At 41.1% G+C, this 16,761-nt stretch overlaps 1 protein-coding gene across 1 annotated transcript in view; it reads right to left on the bottom strand.

The window, feature by feature from the left end:
- Nucleotides 1-218: 218 nt before the first annotated feature.
- The window catches only part of NSF (N-ethylmaleimide sensitive factor, vesicle fusing ATPase), a 150,849-nt gene continuing 134,306 nt past the window's right edge, over nt 219-16,761 (bottom strand). Inside the window, exons 18-21 of the mRNA XM_040460080.1 lie at nt 7,694-7,828; nt 5,778-5,891; nt 2,323-2,378; nt 219-1,862 (exon numbers count right to left, since the gene is read on the bottom strand). Coding sequence (XP_040316014.1) covers nt 1,817-1,862; nt 2,323-2,378; nt 5,778-5,891; nt 7,694-7,828 — 351 coding nt within the window. The 3' untranslated portion in view covers nt 219-1,816. The remainder of the gene's footprint in view (nt 1,863-2,322; nt 2,379-5,777; nt 5,892-7,693; nt 7,829-16,761) is intronic.

Genomic DNA, 16,761 nt, shown 5'->3' with positions numbered 1-16,761 from the left:
CGAACTCACAAACCGTGAGATTATGACCTGAGCTGAAGTTGGACGCTTAACCAACTGAGCCAACCCAGGTGCCCCAAACCAGAGATGTTTAAATAAAAACAATCCATCTCCTTAGACTAGTTGTAACAAAGCAAGGAGGGGCTCTTCTGAGCCCCCTCTTCTTCACACATTCCTATCAGTCATACACACTGTTTCATACAAAATACTGGTCTACAGAATGTTTTCAAGTATAGATATTCTTTATTGCATTCCTTCATTTGCATTAAACAATATATTTATATTTTTCAATATAGTTTTGGACAAAACACCAAGAAATCAACCTCATTTAACAAGAGACATAAGTTAATACAATGTGTGCTGCTTTCACAGGAAGAGAAAAGAGGCAAGCTGTAAAACAGATAAGGGAATCCAAGATACTGGCCACCGGGAATCACAGAATTTCACAATACAATCCACTTTTTAAAAAGCCACAAAATAAGCTAGGGATGAAAACCCAAAACAAGATAGATATGACACTGAAGTCAACCAAAAATACATAGATGGCAAGATCTGGAGACAATTTGCCTTCTACCACGGGGACAAATGACAGAGCTACACCTAAGTGCCACTGTGGCAACAAGTCCCTGGGCGGCGTAAAGCCCCTTCAGATGGCTTCTGATTGCCTGTCCCTGCGTTTTAAGCAGCAGTGGGGAGAGAGTGGCCTGCTCTGTAAGTCTCATCACAAATATGATGACCTAATTAATTCCTTTTGACTCCATTATAAGACAAACCACGGACTCTCCTTCCCTTTGGAAGAAGAGTGTAGAGGGTAAAGGAAATGTGTTAAATGTACTGGAATGGATGTTAAAAGACTCAGAGGGCAAGGGCTAGAAAACAGTGTCTTCTGGAGGAAAGTGTTTTATTTAACAGATGCTAGATAGTACAGATGGTTTAAAATAAAGGGAGGATAAATTCTAAGTTGTTGAGCTAAGGATACTAATAAGCCTTTAATATTACAAAGAATTGTCCCATTTAGAATTGGACACTAGTAACGTGCTGAAAGTTTATAAATGATTTTATTGTAACGACTCCTTTCTATTTAGGGGTGTACGCTTTTTCCACATGGGTCTTTAGTAAGTCTTGAACAACAAGCTACCAAGCGGTAACGGTTAGCAGATCTCTTACCACAGAGCAAGTCAGTAACATTGAGGATATGCCACGGCCAACACAGTAATAACCAGACTTCCTATTAAGAAAGACCTTTTGACTGCAACTTGGAAACATCTCTGAAAATGATTGAGAACAGCATTTCGAAATTCAAAGCCCTGTTCCTTCAGGCAAAGAAAACCACCAGTTTCCTGGGAGAACCTAAACCAAATACCCAAGTACCTTTAGTGTTAGCACAGGGGAGTTGTAAGATAATCCCTTTGAACCCACACTTCCAGTCACTCTTCCTGGTTTACATCTAGAAAGTCTTCCTTCTAAGAAGCCAAGTGTTGTCTTGGAACATTGTTACGTTTACTGAGGGGGTTGGGTGGCGATGGCGGTGGGGAGCTTAAAACGTGTAGTGTTCACAAGTGTAGTACATCACCCGCACTTAAAGACCGAGGAAGAAGAAATCATCTTAGCTTGCACAGAAAGGTAAGCACAGCATTCTAAAGCGAATTTGTACCTTCCACAAAACAGCAGAATATCTGAGTAAGCACAAGGGAGGGAGTTTTATTGCACTAATCATGCAGAGTGAGCACGTGTTGAAGGTAGGGACTGTTTCACTTTGTCCAGGATCTTGAGTTGAGTGAAGATCCCAGGCCATCTTCACCTTGGTCACTTCCCTTGGTCACTGTGTGTGTGCAAAGAGTCCGTTTTCAAAGTCAAGGGGGCTACTGAAAAAGAAATACCCAAAACAAACAAACAAAAAACCAGATGAGGGTCTACAAAAAAAACCATGCGTCACAAAATCACTAAAAGCTTCTTAATGGTTTTTCTACATTTTTCACTATGCATCTGCTATTAGATAAGCATTTCACAAAAGAAAACGGTCATAGCCCCATGCATTTAAAAGCAGGCTCCAATAAATATGTACCATTGAGTTTTTTCCTGCATTGTGACAAGGAAGTTTTGCGAAGCAGGACAAGGAGAACAAACCAACAGAACAACCAATTTCCTTGCTTGGTCTCTCAGGCCTACAACACAGTGAAGAACTCTAATAAATGGAAACAAAGTTGTCCAAGAAAGGTTGAGAATTCAAATTTATACGCACTGTAGAGCAAGTCTTAGAACAGGCAGTGGAATTTAACAGAGTGGTAAGTCTGGCTGACGGTCTTAAGTGTTGCATGTACTTACGCTCCTTCTTCTCTTAAGAGGGCCAAGAATTTTCTCACACGGTATTCGGGATCCATCTAAACACAACAGAAGAAATAAAGAAGATGGGTTAATGGTACCTTCTAATAAGTATGCACTTCACGCCAAGGAAATGCATGGTTTCATACTTCCTCCAGCGCTCTGCCGAGTCACAGAAATGTGTTAACCTGCTCCCTGACCAGCATTCTGACACAGAGCGAAGCCGATGACCTCATTCCAGAGGAGTGAGCGGGATTTCCAAGCAGACAATTGCTGGGCATGAGGTTCCAAATGACCCAGCGAGTCATTCCCAGGCACCTCAGCTGAGTGTCCCGTTAGCTAGCACTGTGTAAGAGGACACGTGTGAGAGCAGACAGTGGCCACTCTTGGGGGCTCAAAGGGCATCCAAGTCATAGAACTTATTATGCAAGGTATATAAAACTGAGACCAAAAAAACCAAAATAAAAAAAAAAAAAAAAAAAAAAAAAAAGGTGAGACCAAACTTAAAACCAATTGAGGGTGACTAAAAAGTAGCCTACCATCTATTCACGATTGACACGTTAGCTTTTCTTAGCCTTGGTCTCCCTCACATAGTTTCTTCTTTGCAATTAATTAAAAAAAAAATTGTGCTGAAAGTAAAAAAAGGAAGAGTGGGGCTGACTCCCCTAACGTGACGCCTGGATAATCTGGGTCTCCCGACAGAAAAGCATCACGCATGGGGCGCCTGGCTGGCTCAGTCAATGGCGCATACAACTCTTGATCTCCGGGTTGTGGGTTCGAGCCCTGCACTGGGTATAGAGATTACTTAAAAATAGCATCTTAAAAAAAAAAAAAAAAAAAAAAGGCATCATGAGTCCAGGTGAAGATAGAGAAGTTTTGGTTCGGGGGCTAGATTTAGGCTATTACTATTGCTCTCTATTCATTTTCCTTTTATATTCATATTTACTCATTTGTTTAAATATACTTTGTTCCCAGTGGTCAGCCAGAGATGTTATCTAAAAAAATGATGATTAAAAACATCTTTACTTCCTTAAGATGAATTTTTATTGTGAGAAACATGCCTAACTTTTAAAAAGTGCTCCCAGGCAGGCGTCTTTCCCCAGAGGGAACTCCCTGCCCTCCAGGAGTAGCTTTCAAACATCGGTGCGGCTGTGCAGAAAGGTACAATTGGATCCCTCCGACCACAGTTTTGTTTTCTCTTTTTTTAAGATGTCTCCTCTTCTATCCCCAGAAAAACATCCAACAGAAGTTTCAAATGTATCAAAGTTAAAGAGGTCAGACTACAAAGGACTGAGAAAAAGTACGAAGAACTAACAAAAGAAACATTTTCCCTCTTTGGGAATAGAATTACATATGAATCAATTGTCAAGTTCTTTAAAAAAATGGAACTGGCTGGAGCTCAGCTGTAGTCCGTACTTGCAGGTCTTTGCCCATTAAATATATTTAATATGTGTGAGCAACGACTTACTGACTTGCCTGTAGCTATGGAATTAAAAGTCAAGAGAAAGGGAGGAAAAAAGTAATCTAGATAAATGACTTTATTCCCTCAGGTGACATCCAGTCAGAGCAGATACTCAGCACTGTGCAAGTTTTAACAGAATCGTGTAGAGTGAACAGAGAGGTAACATGACTTATATTCTGCTCAACTACATGCCTCTTCACTTAGGCTCAGTCTCTCTAAGGCAGATCTAAAGAGAATTCACTCAGCTGCACGAAATCCATTTGACATGAAGGGGTTCAAACTCAGAGGCCTCTGAAGTGTCAGTCGCTGAAGATTAGGCCCGAGTGCCCCACTCTCACTTTCTGCCCCACATACATAGAGGCATTAAGGTGATCACTGACCTGCAGGCATCAAAGGAAGAAGGGGTAGGGACTGGAGAGAAAAACCCACATAGTTTCTTCTCTGCAATTATTGAAAAAAATTATGCTGAAACCAGAAAAAAAAAAAAAAGAAGAAGAGTAGAGCTGACTATCTTGACAGATTTATCTTTACCCAAGGAAAGAGCTAATACGTCTGTATATGCACCTTTACCAAGAAGAAGCCTGAGCAAAGTGATTAGCCTGTAACTTTAATTTACCACTCACCATGGAAAATAAATAAATTTCAGTCTGGCGGAAAGTTCAATAGATTAAACTTTAGGCTTCTCAAAGCCACAATTTTGTTTTCAAATAGATGGGCCAGCAAAGATTAAAAAGGCTTCACTTCATGTTCTCAACTTGTTATTGGTCCAAGAGCCTATTTCAGGTGTCGCTGTGAAACTCAGACCTCCCCCCCGCCACCCACTGCTCCCATCGAGTGAACGGCAGGACTGAGCAGTGGCAAACTATGCCAACAGTACAGCCAGTGTGTCCACCGATAACCTGGGATGGACCCATCTGATGACAGTTTGATGAGCACCCTACTGTGTGTCCGGCTCTGTTCTAGGCACTGTGGATTCAAATAGTGAGTGATCGCCAAGATCCCTGAACTCACAGAACTTGTAGAAGTACATTTATTATCTAACCAGTATGGCAGATAAGGACAGAAGACACAGGACGGGCACATGCAGGGTGGAGTCCCCAAAAGTAGATGTGCAAAAGTCCCAGAGAAATTTCATCTGTCTTTGTCTGGGTACTAGCCTAGGGCTCAGTTTTCTATGTGATTCTGCATGCTTTAACTCTACAGTAGTTTGCATGAAATTTCTAGGAGCCCAGCCAGGGGGAAATATAGAGAGCCTAAGTCGATTCTGTACAATTCAATTAACATGTCCCTTAAAACAGTCTCCCAGACCCCTTTTGGTGTAATGCACAGTAGCTTCTGGACCTCTGGTGAACAACACCATCTTCCTTCCATCAGTAATCGGCTGTGTGACCTTGGATAACTCCTCACCACCTGTGGGACACTCAGTACCCTCATCTCTAAAATGGGGGGTGGGGGGTGGGGGGTGGGGAGGAACAGCAAAGCAATTGCCCTTCAAAGCCCTTTCTAGTTCTAAGATCTAATGACTCCCTAAGTTAAAATTGAAAGTAACTTCATAATCTTTTCTTCTATTTCTGAATTTTAAGAAGAAAGAAAAGTACCAATAAGTTATTGCTGGTCTCAGAAGCAGGCTACTAATAGCAACTTGAGTTCAGAAATAAGAGAATTATGATAAATTATTCAAAACCCTGTAAAGGTGGGGTGCCTGGGTGGCTCAGTCAGTTAAGCGTCTGACTTCAGCTCAGGTCATCATCTCGCAGATTGTGAGTTCTAGCCCCACATCGGGCTCTGTGCAGACAGTTCAGAGCCTGGAGGCTGCTTCAGATTCTGTGTTTTCCTCTCTCTCTGTCCCTCCCCCACTCATGCTCTGTCTCTCTTTCTCTCTCTCTCTCAAAAATAAATAAACATTAAAACAATTAAAACCTTAGTAAGGAAATATAAAACCTTTTGGTATATCATGAAGCTGTGTCTGAATCACACAGAGAATGAAGCGTCTTACCTGTAGCGACATCTCGATCAACATTAGTAACTTCTTGATTCCTATCCAAACCTTCTTGCCTTTGACTTGCTGTGAAATTGTGGTACGTTCCTTATCTTTGAAGTTGCCCAAAAGCTACAAAAGCAATAAAAATAACGAAAGCACTTTGATAGTAAGTTAATTACAACAACATTAGTTAACAGTCACATTTATCCCTAAAAGAAAAGGGGTAAGAGCTACCTGACTGATTTAAGTTGACAGGATTTTATCACATTTTATTTTATTTATTTTTTAAAATGTTTATTTATTTTTGAGTGAGACAGAGCATGAGCGGGGAGGGACACAGAGAGAAGGAGACACAGCATCTGAAACAGGCTCCAGGCTCTGAGCTGTCAGCACAGAGCCTGACATGGGGCTCAAACTCAGAACGGTGAGATCATGACCTGAGCCGAAGTCAGACGCTTAACCGACTGAGCCACCCAGGCGCCCCAGATTTTATCATATTTTAAACTCCAAACTGACCTTCCTAACCCATTAGGTAAAATTATGAAAGTGAAAGCTGGTATCCTAAATCCTGTTTTCCTATAGACCTCCATTTAATTTAGAGATATATTTCCTGGCTGTGGGGAAAAAAAACCTCCAACCAACCCATAATAAGTATCAGTTACAATTTTTGAGTAAATTTTTTTTTTAACATTTTTTAACATTTATTTATTATCGAAAGACAAGAGAGACAGAGTGTGAGCGGAGGAGGGGCAGAGAGAGAGGGAGAGAGAATCTGAAGCAGACTCCAGGCTCTGAACTATCAGCACAAAGCCCGACGCGGGGCTCGAACTCACAAACTGCGAGATGATGACCTGAGCCAAAGTCGGACGCTTAAGTGACTGAGCCACCCAGGCGCCCCTATATCAGTTACAATTTTTAACATGTGTCAAAGCAGAGACTAAATTTAATTCTTAACCAGCCTCGACACCAGAGCTGCTCACATAGGTAATCTGGAGACATTTATCATATAGAGAATTTCTATTTTGCTGGGAGTATGCCCCAACCGCATGGGTCTTGTGGAGTTCAAGAAGCTTTCACCACTGCTGAACAAATCACTAGGTAACATTTTTTTCACAGATCTCATCAAGTCATTTGTGTACACTGATATTAACCAAAAGTTTTAATGAAGAATATAGTTTTTTTAAAAAAATTAAAATTTGGGGTGCCTGGGTGGCTCAGTCAGTTAGGCGTCCGACTTCGGCTCAGGTCACGATCTCATAGTTTGTGAGTTCAAGTTCCGCATTGGGCTCTGTGCTGACAGCTTGGAGCCCGGAGCCTGGAGCCTGCTTCAGATTCTGTGTCTCCTTCTCTCTCTGCCCCTCCCCTGCTCACGCTCTGTCTCTCTCTCTCTCAAAAATAAACATTAAAATGAATGAATGAATGAATGAAAATTAAAAATTAAACTTTGTCCTCAAAAAACTTAAGAAAACATTCCTATATTATGAACTTAGTAAAGCAGTTCCTTTTACTTCTGCAGCTTTTTGAAGTCTATCATGTTTTAATCACGGTTCCGATTTATTAAATGCAGGTAAATGGGCAGAAAGTTGTTGCAAGGGACCGAATTTTCTGCATGCTGATTACTCTACCCTCCCCTTCTCCCATTCCAAGTTTCTGGCCCATGTACCATATGCATCACGCATGGCGGGCACACAGTAATTCATTCCTGGCAGGCTGGGTACTGCTTACACCAAGGAATGGGAGAGTCATTCACTTTCACTGACATTCACCTCTTCCTCAAATTCCTGAAACTACTGAAAGTATATCCCAGGCGCCCCGTTCTAGGTCAGCTCAGAAATGAGGCACCGGGTGCAATGTCTGTGGTACACCCTGAGCGTTGCTGCCACCCCAGCTCCTGTCGTACACACAGTTTGCAATCCATTGACTTTTTTCACCTCCAGAGCTTCCAACAGCTGCTCTCCGGTGGCAATGTTGGGCACATGGATGGTGGTGCTGAAAGCATTCAACATTTCCATCTCCTGAAGGACATCTTTGCGGCTGGTGGTCCCAATGATAAGAAGCTTGCGGCCCTGCTCATAAGGAGAAAATGTGTTAAAATGCATAGGAGAAGACTGGTCAGGAAACCAGAGTAAGCCTGAACAATATCCGTTTATTTAATTGCGGAAATGTAAGTAATTAGGCAAAAGAAAAAAAATTCAAAATTTTCCTCACGAAAATCTAAAGAAAAGTATCAAGAGTATGATTCAGAAAGAGAGACACTTTCTTTGGAACATGATCCAGAAAGAGACAACAGCTCTTTCTTGTCATTCGTGTCAATAAAATAATGGATGAATCAGGGAGACATACAAACCAAATAAAAAGAGATATGTTGAAGTATATGTTGTAATTCATTTCTCACGGCCAACATGGTACACGTAGGGTAGGGATTGGGAAAAAGGAAATGAATGAACAGAAAGTCTGTATCACCCACTTAGCAAAGATTTATTATGCTTTTAAGAAGGAGCAGGGTAACAAAAATTGCTTACATTTATGCAACACTTAACTGTGAAAGGCATGGTGTTGAGTGCTTTACATAACTGTGTCATTTAATATTTTTAAATTTCATTTTTATTTTTAACCCTAGAACATACAAAAAATGTTTAAAAACTATAGCAGGCCTATGCCACCATTCCCGTGTCCCTCTTTCCAAAGGCAATCATTTTAAACTCTTAGTTTTTCTTCTTGTATGTACCTTCTTTTCTTACAATAACAAGGTGATACCACTATTTTTAAATTTTTGTTTTCCGCTTAAAATAGAATATGATGACTATTATGGAAGATGAAGAAGATTTAATATTAATTTTTTACCACCCCGCCATGTGTCTCTTTTCTTGTCCTTCCAATGTAGTTATTTTATAGTCTTTGGTTCAATCTATATTCAGTATTTATCATGATTGCATAAATATGATTGACAGCTAAGCCATGTAATATACTATTACATTTCCTTTCTTAGGAAACATTTTATATTTATTAGAGTTAATAACTGCTATTTCACCCTTTGCTTAGTTTACCAGGTGCCTATTATAAGTTCATCCCCAAACACACACAACCATGAAAATCTTTTCAATACATTCAAACATGTCAGGGAATTTTAAAGTGTGTTTGTTTGTTCGTTTAAGACCTCCCTCTCCTAGAGTCCTCTGTTCTCAAAGCTCAGTCTGAACTGATAGCTCTCTAGGCCTGTTGCACAGCTGTAGCTCTAGAACCTTCCTCTCTCCTGTTATATCCCCTACATCCCGGGGTCTTCCCTTTACTTCATTTATTCCCTTTTCCACGGTGCATCTACTTCAATAACTACCAGAGAAAGGGTGCACAGGAGGTGAAAATGTAAAGACTTTGAATGTCTGGAAATGCTTTTATTCCACCATTAATACTGTCTACTCCACACGTGACAGTTTGGCTAGGTAGAGAGAACAAGCCTAAATATAATTTTCCCTCCAGAATTCTGAAGGCACTACTCTATTGCCTTTTAATTTTCAGTGTTGCTGGCTAGAAGACTGACGCCATTCTGGTTTTCTGACTCTTTGCTTTTACTTTTTTAATTTTTAAAGGATCTTTTTCTCATCCTTATATTCTATAATTGCAAAATTAGGTACTTTGAGATAAGTCCTTCTTTACTCATTCTGCTGGTGCTAGATGGGTCCCTTCCAAACTGGAAACCTCTAATCATTCAGTTTTAGGAAATATCTTGGATTATTTCTTTTCATTCATTTTCTGTGTTTTTCTGTCTTTGTTTTTTGCCTCCCTGCCTCACGGAATCTCCATTAGTTGCATACTGGTCTACTAAGACTAATCTGTTATAGTTCTTTTCCTTTTTCTTGCTCCTGGTTTTTATTTTTTTCTCTTTCTAATGCTTTTTGGGTTAGCATCAACATCATCTTCCAAATTTATATTAAGTTCTTTGTATATTTTCATTTCTAAGCGCTCTTTCTTGTTTCTTGAATGCCTTTTTATTATATCCTATTATATTTAATGGCTATGATGCCTTATTTTAAGTCTGTGTGAATCCTATAGATTTTATAATGTTTTCTTCTGTTCTCTGCCTAGTCCTTGTCTCCCTGGAGTTCCTTTTTTCCTATTTGTTTACTGTAGGTTTTCCTCAAGTATCCTGGTGATTGTTGGATGACCATTCAGATTTAAAAATTAAACTAATGACTAGAAGCTCTGAGTCTGAGGGCTTTAATACAGGATGATCAGATAAGACTTGGCTGATTATTGGGAGTCCTTCAAAGGTCAAGATGTGTACATTTTTCCCAGGGAAGAATCTTCCTCCTTCCTGAGGGCTCTAAAGGCTAGTTTCCAGCATTCTGGGAGTCGATGGGGGAAGGGGTCTGGGTATCTCATCATACAATATGAAGACTCCCATTTATTCCTATTTACAGTATGGCATCTCTTGAGATCAGTGTCTCATTTACTGTTCATATAATCCTGACAATTAAGTACTCATGTTATCTCTACTGATGAGGCTATTGAATCTCACAGATAGAAGTAATTTGTTCAAGGTCAAACAACTAATATATAATGGAGACAGGAATGGAAACCAGATCCAGAATCCAAAATTGTATACTGCTTTCTTCATGAAGAAAACACATTAAAAAAAACCAAAACCAAAAACCGTTTACTTGGAAAATGGAAGAGGAACACATTTTAAACTATGTCACTAGATTGATGGTACACACTCATTCCACAGATAAGCCTTTAATACAACAATTAAACCTATTCACGGATCTTAGAAACGCATGATGTTAAAATAAATTATTATGTGAAAATTAAAATGAACGCAGGAAAAGATGTTAAGAAATTGAAGATCAGACACCAAAACAATTTCAATTTGGGTTTTGTAAACATTACACCACTACTATCAATAAGGCATACCAGCCATTCACAGTTTTATTCATCGTTTTTGTCCACCTACTGTGCCAATAATGGAAAATGAACCACAGGCATTATCAGAGAAACACAGGCATAAACAAAGGCATATCAAAGAAAGCTGAGCCCTTCCGGCACAATTAGTGACTGGCATATCAGATGACTGTGCAAAGACTATGGGGTACAGGTATATTTGTGGGGTGCCTGGGTGGCTCCGTTGGTTAAGTGTCTGACTCTTGATTTAGGCTCAGGTCATGATCTCATGGTTTGAGACGGAGCCCCTTGTTAGGCTAATGTGCTGACAGCACGGAGCCTGCTTGGGGTTCTCTCTCTCTCTCTCTCTTTCTTTCTCTCTCTCTGTCCCTCCCCTGCTTGTGCATGCACAGTACTTTCTCTCTCAAAATAAACAAATCCACATTAAAAAAAAAAAAAGAAGTATACCTGTGGAGTTTAATTGAAGGATAATCATTACTATTCTTCAAGACATCAACTATCTAAAAACCAAACACGTTTTCAACAGAGCTTCGTCAAGCTCCCAGATGAATGTGGAATAGACATTGTATATAGAGAGAGACAGCTATGAAAGAGATGATGACGATCCAACATGGACAGGCGGGAGGTATTATGCACAGGATGTCGTGGTAGAGGGAGGGAACATGTGGCACAGAAACCTCTCCTGCTCCTTCTCTGGAACAGAGTCTTAAGGAATGAGTAGGCTGATTAGGAAGATGAAGGGGAAGGCTATTCCAAGCCAGAAGGAGCAGAAACACCTAGGTCTGAAGGTGAAATAACAAAACCTGGGGAGCTGAGGTAATTACAAACATAAACACATCCACACTTCCGCTGTCACAGAAGAGTGGTGCTCTAACATTCAGCACGAAATTCCATCTGTAAACTTGGGAAGGGATCTCTGAAGGCTAACAGATGCTAAAGGCCACACAGGCTGGTGGAGCTGCCTTACAATGAAAGGTAACTGACTGTTATCTCTCCTTTTCCTTAGGTTTTTAATGTTCATAATTCAAATTCCCTCAATTCCCTCCATTCGGCCCATAATTCAAACTCCCTCATCTTGCCTTCTCTCAAGGAAGGGCAGCGTTGGCCCTAGAAGAACAGCACTGAGGAAGAAGCTTTTTACTCCAGAAAGACGGAATTGCCATTTTCCTAGTGAAAGTTTCTCTAACGTTAACAATGACTATGCTCTTTGGAGTGTTGAAAGACTGGGAAATGTAGAGCAACTTATAATGGAAACACTAATTTATGTTTTGCTTTACTTCTTGTTTAACAAGACTGCAAACACTGCAGAGAGGTCATGACCCAGGCGAGTTCAGGCCTTGACTTGTAAAGCATCATCTTTAAGAAAACACCGAAAATCATTACCAAATAATTAAATTGTGTTGGGTCATTTTGTCTATTAATTAGTGGTAATGCTCATGAGGAAGCTTTATCATGAAAAAAACTGAGTGTAATAAATCATATTGGAGAACATTTTGGAGGAAAAGCTGCCAGCAGCATGTAATAGGAAAGTCAGCTTTGAAAATAAAAGTAGAGCTCAACCCAAGAGGGGAAATCCAACTGGTTAATGTGTGGCTCCTAGGCTTAAGTCTACAGCATGGAAACATGCCCCTTGGTGGAAAGAAAAAAAAAAAAAAGAGTGATAACTTATTTGAAGGGAAAAAAAACTGTTCCCAGCATACTCTTTACTGAGATTTGCTAGTTCCTGATACAATAAAGAAACAGGCCTAAATAAAATGACTATCTGCCAATCGGATTATGATAAACATTGTTCCAAGGTTAAGTAAGTATTAGTTAACTAATTCTTGGTACCATAAGAAGCAACTCAGGTGAAAACATTACCATGAAAAAGGCAGGGCTCAGTCAGGTGTTGATCCTTCAAAAAAACACTTCTTTACATGATGAAGAATGAACAAAGTACTAAGCAGTATCTAAGCCTTTTGCCACACAAAGGACTAACCAGATAATCCACACCCTTTCAGAGGTCCTGCCCATTGATTGGCCCCAATAAACTGATTTGTAACAAAAGTTCATGTGGAAGAAAGCTTTTTTTTCTTAAATAAAAATGCCACCAATATAATACTGCAGTGAAATGGAAGGGCTGATTTTAACCTGTGAACAAAAGTAAAGTCAGTTATGCAGTAAAGAAAGGCCATTCTTTCCGTATCATTCAATGCTGAGCAAGTGTAATACACCCTTGGTAAGAAGAATTAACTGTGAACAATTGGAAACCCTGAAATGGATTAAGAAGTGAGTTTAAAAGTGCAACTCAAAACTGCTGTGTGCCGGGGGCCTTAAACTTTATGTCGATTGTTAGAATTTGAGGTTTTTGTAACTGAGAGTGAAAATGTTCAGAACAGTAAGGATTTCTAAGCCCAGTAAGCAAAAGACTCGTTGATCAGACCATTACCAAGAATTTATTCTGTTCAGATATTTATGGAATTATGAGATTTGATTTGTGTCTTCCAAGTGATTATAATTTAGCTGGGAAGAGCAAATAGACATTCAGGATGTGTACCAAGGAACACATCAGCAAACACAAACTAATAATGGCTGTGGGGGCACAGCATAAGGGGATAGTTTTATTAGAGTAGGTTCCTCTAGGAAGATTCCCGTAGTACTGTAGGGACACTGACAGAGAGGAGGCCCTGGAGGAGACGGGACGGGTCTCTAATGCTACTAAATCCTATGTGGGTGGTGGAGGCAGCTGAGCCAGGGCACTAAGTCTTTTTAGAGAGGGGAGTGGGCAGCCACCAAAAGGAAGACTCAGAATGCTAAACTAAGGAAGGAGATTTAGTATAACAAGCAACAGGAAACTACAGAAGGCTCTTGAGGAGGCAGAACGGCGATGGAGAGAGAGAGGATCCTGGCAGCTGGAGGCAGGCCGGTCTGGGGGCCCGCAGGAAGCTGCGGCACCAATGGTGTGCCGGCACTACAAGTCAGCGTGCCCAGGAAGGATCCGCGCTGTCCCACCAATACCTCACACACGCCGTCCTTTTGAAGGCAAGCCCAGGGCTGGCAGAAAGCAAAGGAGGAGAGGCAAGTCCCCCCAATGGCCAGGTGGTTTAGTGAGGTAGCAAAAGGTCAGGCTCCATCATTCATAATCGTGTGATTTGGGGTAGACGATTTAACTTGAGTACCTGTCTCCTTCCCAACCATACAAGTGGGATACAAATCCTATCTATACCAGCTCAGGTGAAGAATGCTTGGGGAAGGGGGGGGTCTTGGCCATCGCGGTCGGAGGAGGCCAGAATGAAAGGAGACACAAGCTTGACTGCATAGGTCTTGAGAGGAACCTGAAAAAGCATTCTCTGCCTAGGATGTCGGGGTCCCGTAAGGTTAGGGTTAGGTCAGGGTCAGGTCTCGTGGGCGAGCAGTGGGGTGCCTGGAAATCCCTGTCCTCCCAACACAGGGCCCTGGCAGCAAATGATGCACAGAGAGTGCATTCTCCCAGAGAGCCAACACTTCCTCTTAGGGGAAGATGAGAGCTCCAATCTTCAGCTTGACTCAGGTGGCAGTGAGGCCCAGTCGGGGCCCAAACGAAAGATCAAACACCCCCTGGAATCGTGGAGTGGGTGAGAGTGAGTGGCCTCGTCAAGAAGCTTCTGAGGGAAAGGTCTGCTCAGGGCAGGGGTGTGAAGGAGCATTCCTGGTAAGCCCTGCTTTAGTCCACCCCTTACCCTAGCTTCATTCTTGGAATGGGAATAATTTCACACATTTTTACTTAGTTTGTATTAGCCAATACAGAGACCTTTAAAAAACATTCTACCTACCATAGTGCTTGTACAACTTTATCACTGCATTTATTTGCAAGTCTGAATCTTGTTCCTAGACTATCAGCTCCCTGGGGGTAGGAGCCGTGTTTCATTCCTTGTGGTTGTGAGCACAACATGCCTGGCGCACGGAAGATACTCCTATGCGCCCTCCGCCTAGAATGCTCTTCCCTTATACATCCACGTGATTCTTTCCCTAATGTCAAGGCATTGCTTGCACGTCACCTCTTCCACTGGGCCCACACAACCCCCCATGCTCCGCCATTTAAAACCAGTCTCCCCTTCTTCATCTCCCTTTATCCTGCTCTCTCTTCCACTGTATGGTTTAACATGCTCTATATTTTACTCATTTACTACTGTCTTTACTTGTTTATTGTATTAACTGCTGGTCCTCCTTCGGGAGGACAGGAGTTTTGTCTGTTGGGGTTTATTGATATATCCAGGGCCAGCATAGTGCCTTGAACATACTGCGAAGTGAGTAAATTTGTGTTGAACAAATGAGCGGTGATCTCATTGTTGGCTTCAAGGGCAGCAGATCACTCCTTCCTTGTTACAGTCTCTCTTCTGGCCCTGGAGAAATGCACGTTATGCCAGTGTTCAACAGATAGGTTCAACTATCTACCATTTCAGAGTCTATATCTTGGAGCCTCACGTGGTGAATGCTAGAACAAGTTGTCAAGAAAATAATCCAGAATGAGCGGCACGTATGCTACATTTACAACGTAAGTAGATGCCATAAGGCTGTCGTCTCTCTCTTTTAATCAAGTGATCGATGAGTAGTTAAGCTATTGATCGGAAAATACGGACTTCTCTAACAAGGAAAAGATGAGATTTATTGGAGGGCATTAATTTAAGATAGTGAATTAAGTATTATGAAGCATCTCCTACAACTCTTGGTTTCCCCAAAAAAAGAGAAAAAATTGACTACCATTAAAAACAACCAGAGTCTGGACAGTAAAAGGAGAGGAATGGGGCCTCTTTGCATATCCTGCATGCATTTCTGATTTCTCATGCTCAAAATGTCTGTAACTTTTTTTTTTTTGTAGTTAAATGTTTAAGTTGAATACCAAAGGAAGGATGTTTCAAATAAATCATGCTACAGCTAGGCTGACGACTACACTTAAACGCTCCATCAGACTGTACCCTGAAGCAAATTCTTAAGTCTACTGTCTTTGTAACCATCCTCATGGTGCTGTAAGAAGGACAGAGGACAATCAGGAGGGGAATTCATGATGCAGATTGGATATGAAATGAGAAACTTCACCCCAAATAATTTAAAATAATTACTATAGCAAGAGCAGACCACTTTGTGATATTACAGAATATTTCAGTACCAATATGTGAAAAAGACACCGAATCATCAGATTTCACACTTGGAGTCGCTCTTAAAGATTACCTCGTCTAAAGATTACCTAGTCCTCCCCTGGTTATTTTGTAGAGAAAACTGGGATGAGAGGCAAAGTGACCTGTCTGAAGCTTCTATACCCAGGCAGGGAGCTGAAGCTAGAGTTCAGGCCTCTTTGATATTCCCATTATGCTTTGCTGTGCATTGTTCTCATCTGTGTAATCTGTAACTCCTATCAGCAATGGCTGATCTCTTAATTATGAGTTAGGGAGATACATCACCTAGAAATTACGATCTTTGAGCTCTTGGGAGAAAAGTTTAAATTAAGCAAATAGAGTTGTACTGACCATGGCACAGTATTCTTAGTGCCAAAAGGAATAGTTCTGTAGATACTCTCTCTCATTAGAAACTGAACTAAGGGGCACCCGGGTGGCTCAGTTGGTTAAATGACCAACTCTTGATTTTGGCTCAGGTCATTATCTCATAGTCGTGAGATCGAGTCCTGCATCGGGCTCTGCATGAGTGTGGAGCTTGGGATTCTGTCTTGCTTCCCTCTCTGCCCCTCCCCTGCCCGCACACACACACTCTCTCAAAATAAATAAATAAACTTAAAAAAAAAAAACAACTGAACTAAGATGATCACTGATTACTTAGTGAATCCAAACTCTTCAGCCTTGCACCGACAGAAAATTTCCCTCCCTCTCTCAACTTTTAGTTTGATATGCCTTTGATATGCCTGTGACCTCTGTGCTCTCTAATCAGGTCAATTTTCTTCTTCCTTCTCATTTTTTTTTTTAAGGTTTCATTTTTTTGGAGTAACCTCTGCACACAATGTGGGGTTCAAACCCACAACTCCAAGATCAAGAGTTGCACACTCTACCAACTGAGCCAGCCGGGCGCCCCCTTCCTTTTCATTTAATTTCTATCTCTGTGATTTTTATTCTCAGCCTTCCTCTTTATTAAA

Source organism: Herpailurus yagouaroundi, unplaced genomic scaffold, assembly GCF_014898765.1.
Source record: "Herpailurus yagouaroundi ecotype Mexico unplaced genomic scaffold, PumYag 247, whole genome shotgun sequence".
Taxonomy (NCBI): domain Eukaryota; kingdom Metazoa; phylum Chordata; class Mammalia; order Carnivora; family Felidae; genus Herpailurus; species Herpailurus yagouaroundi.
Note: the sequence above shows the minus strand (reverse complement) of the source record. Positions and strands in the feature narration are given on the sequence as shown.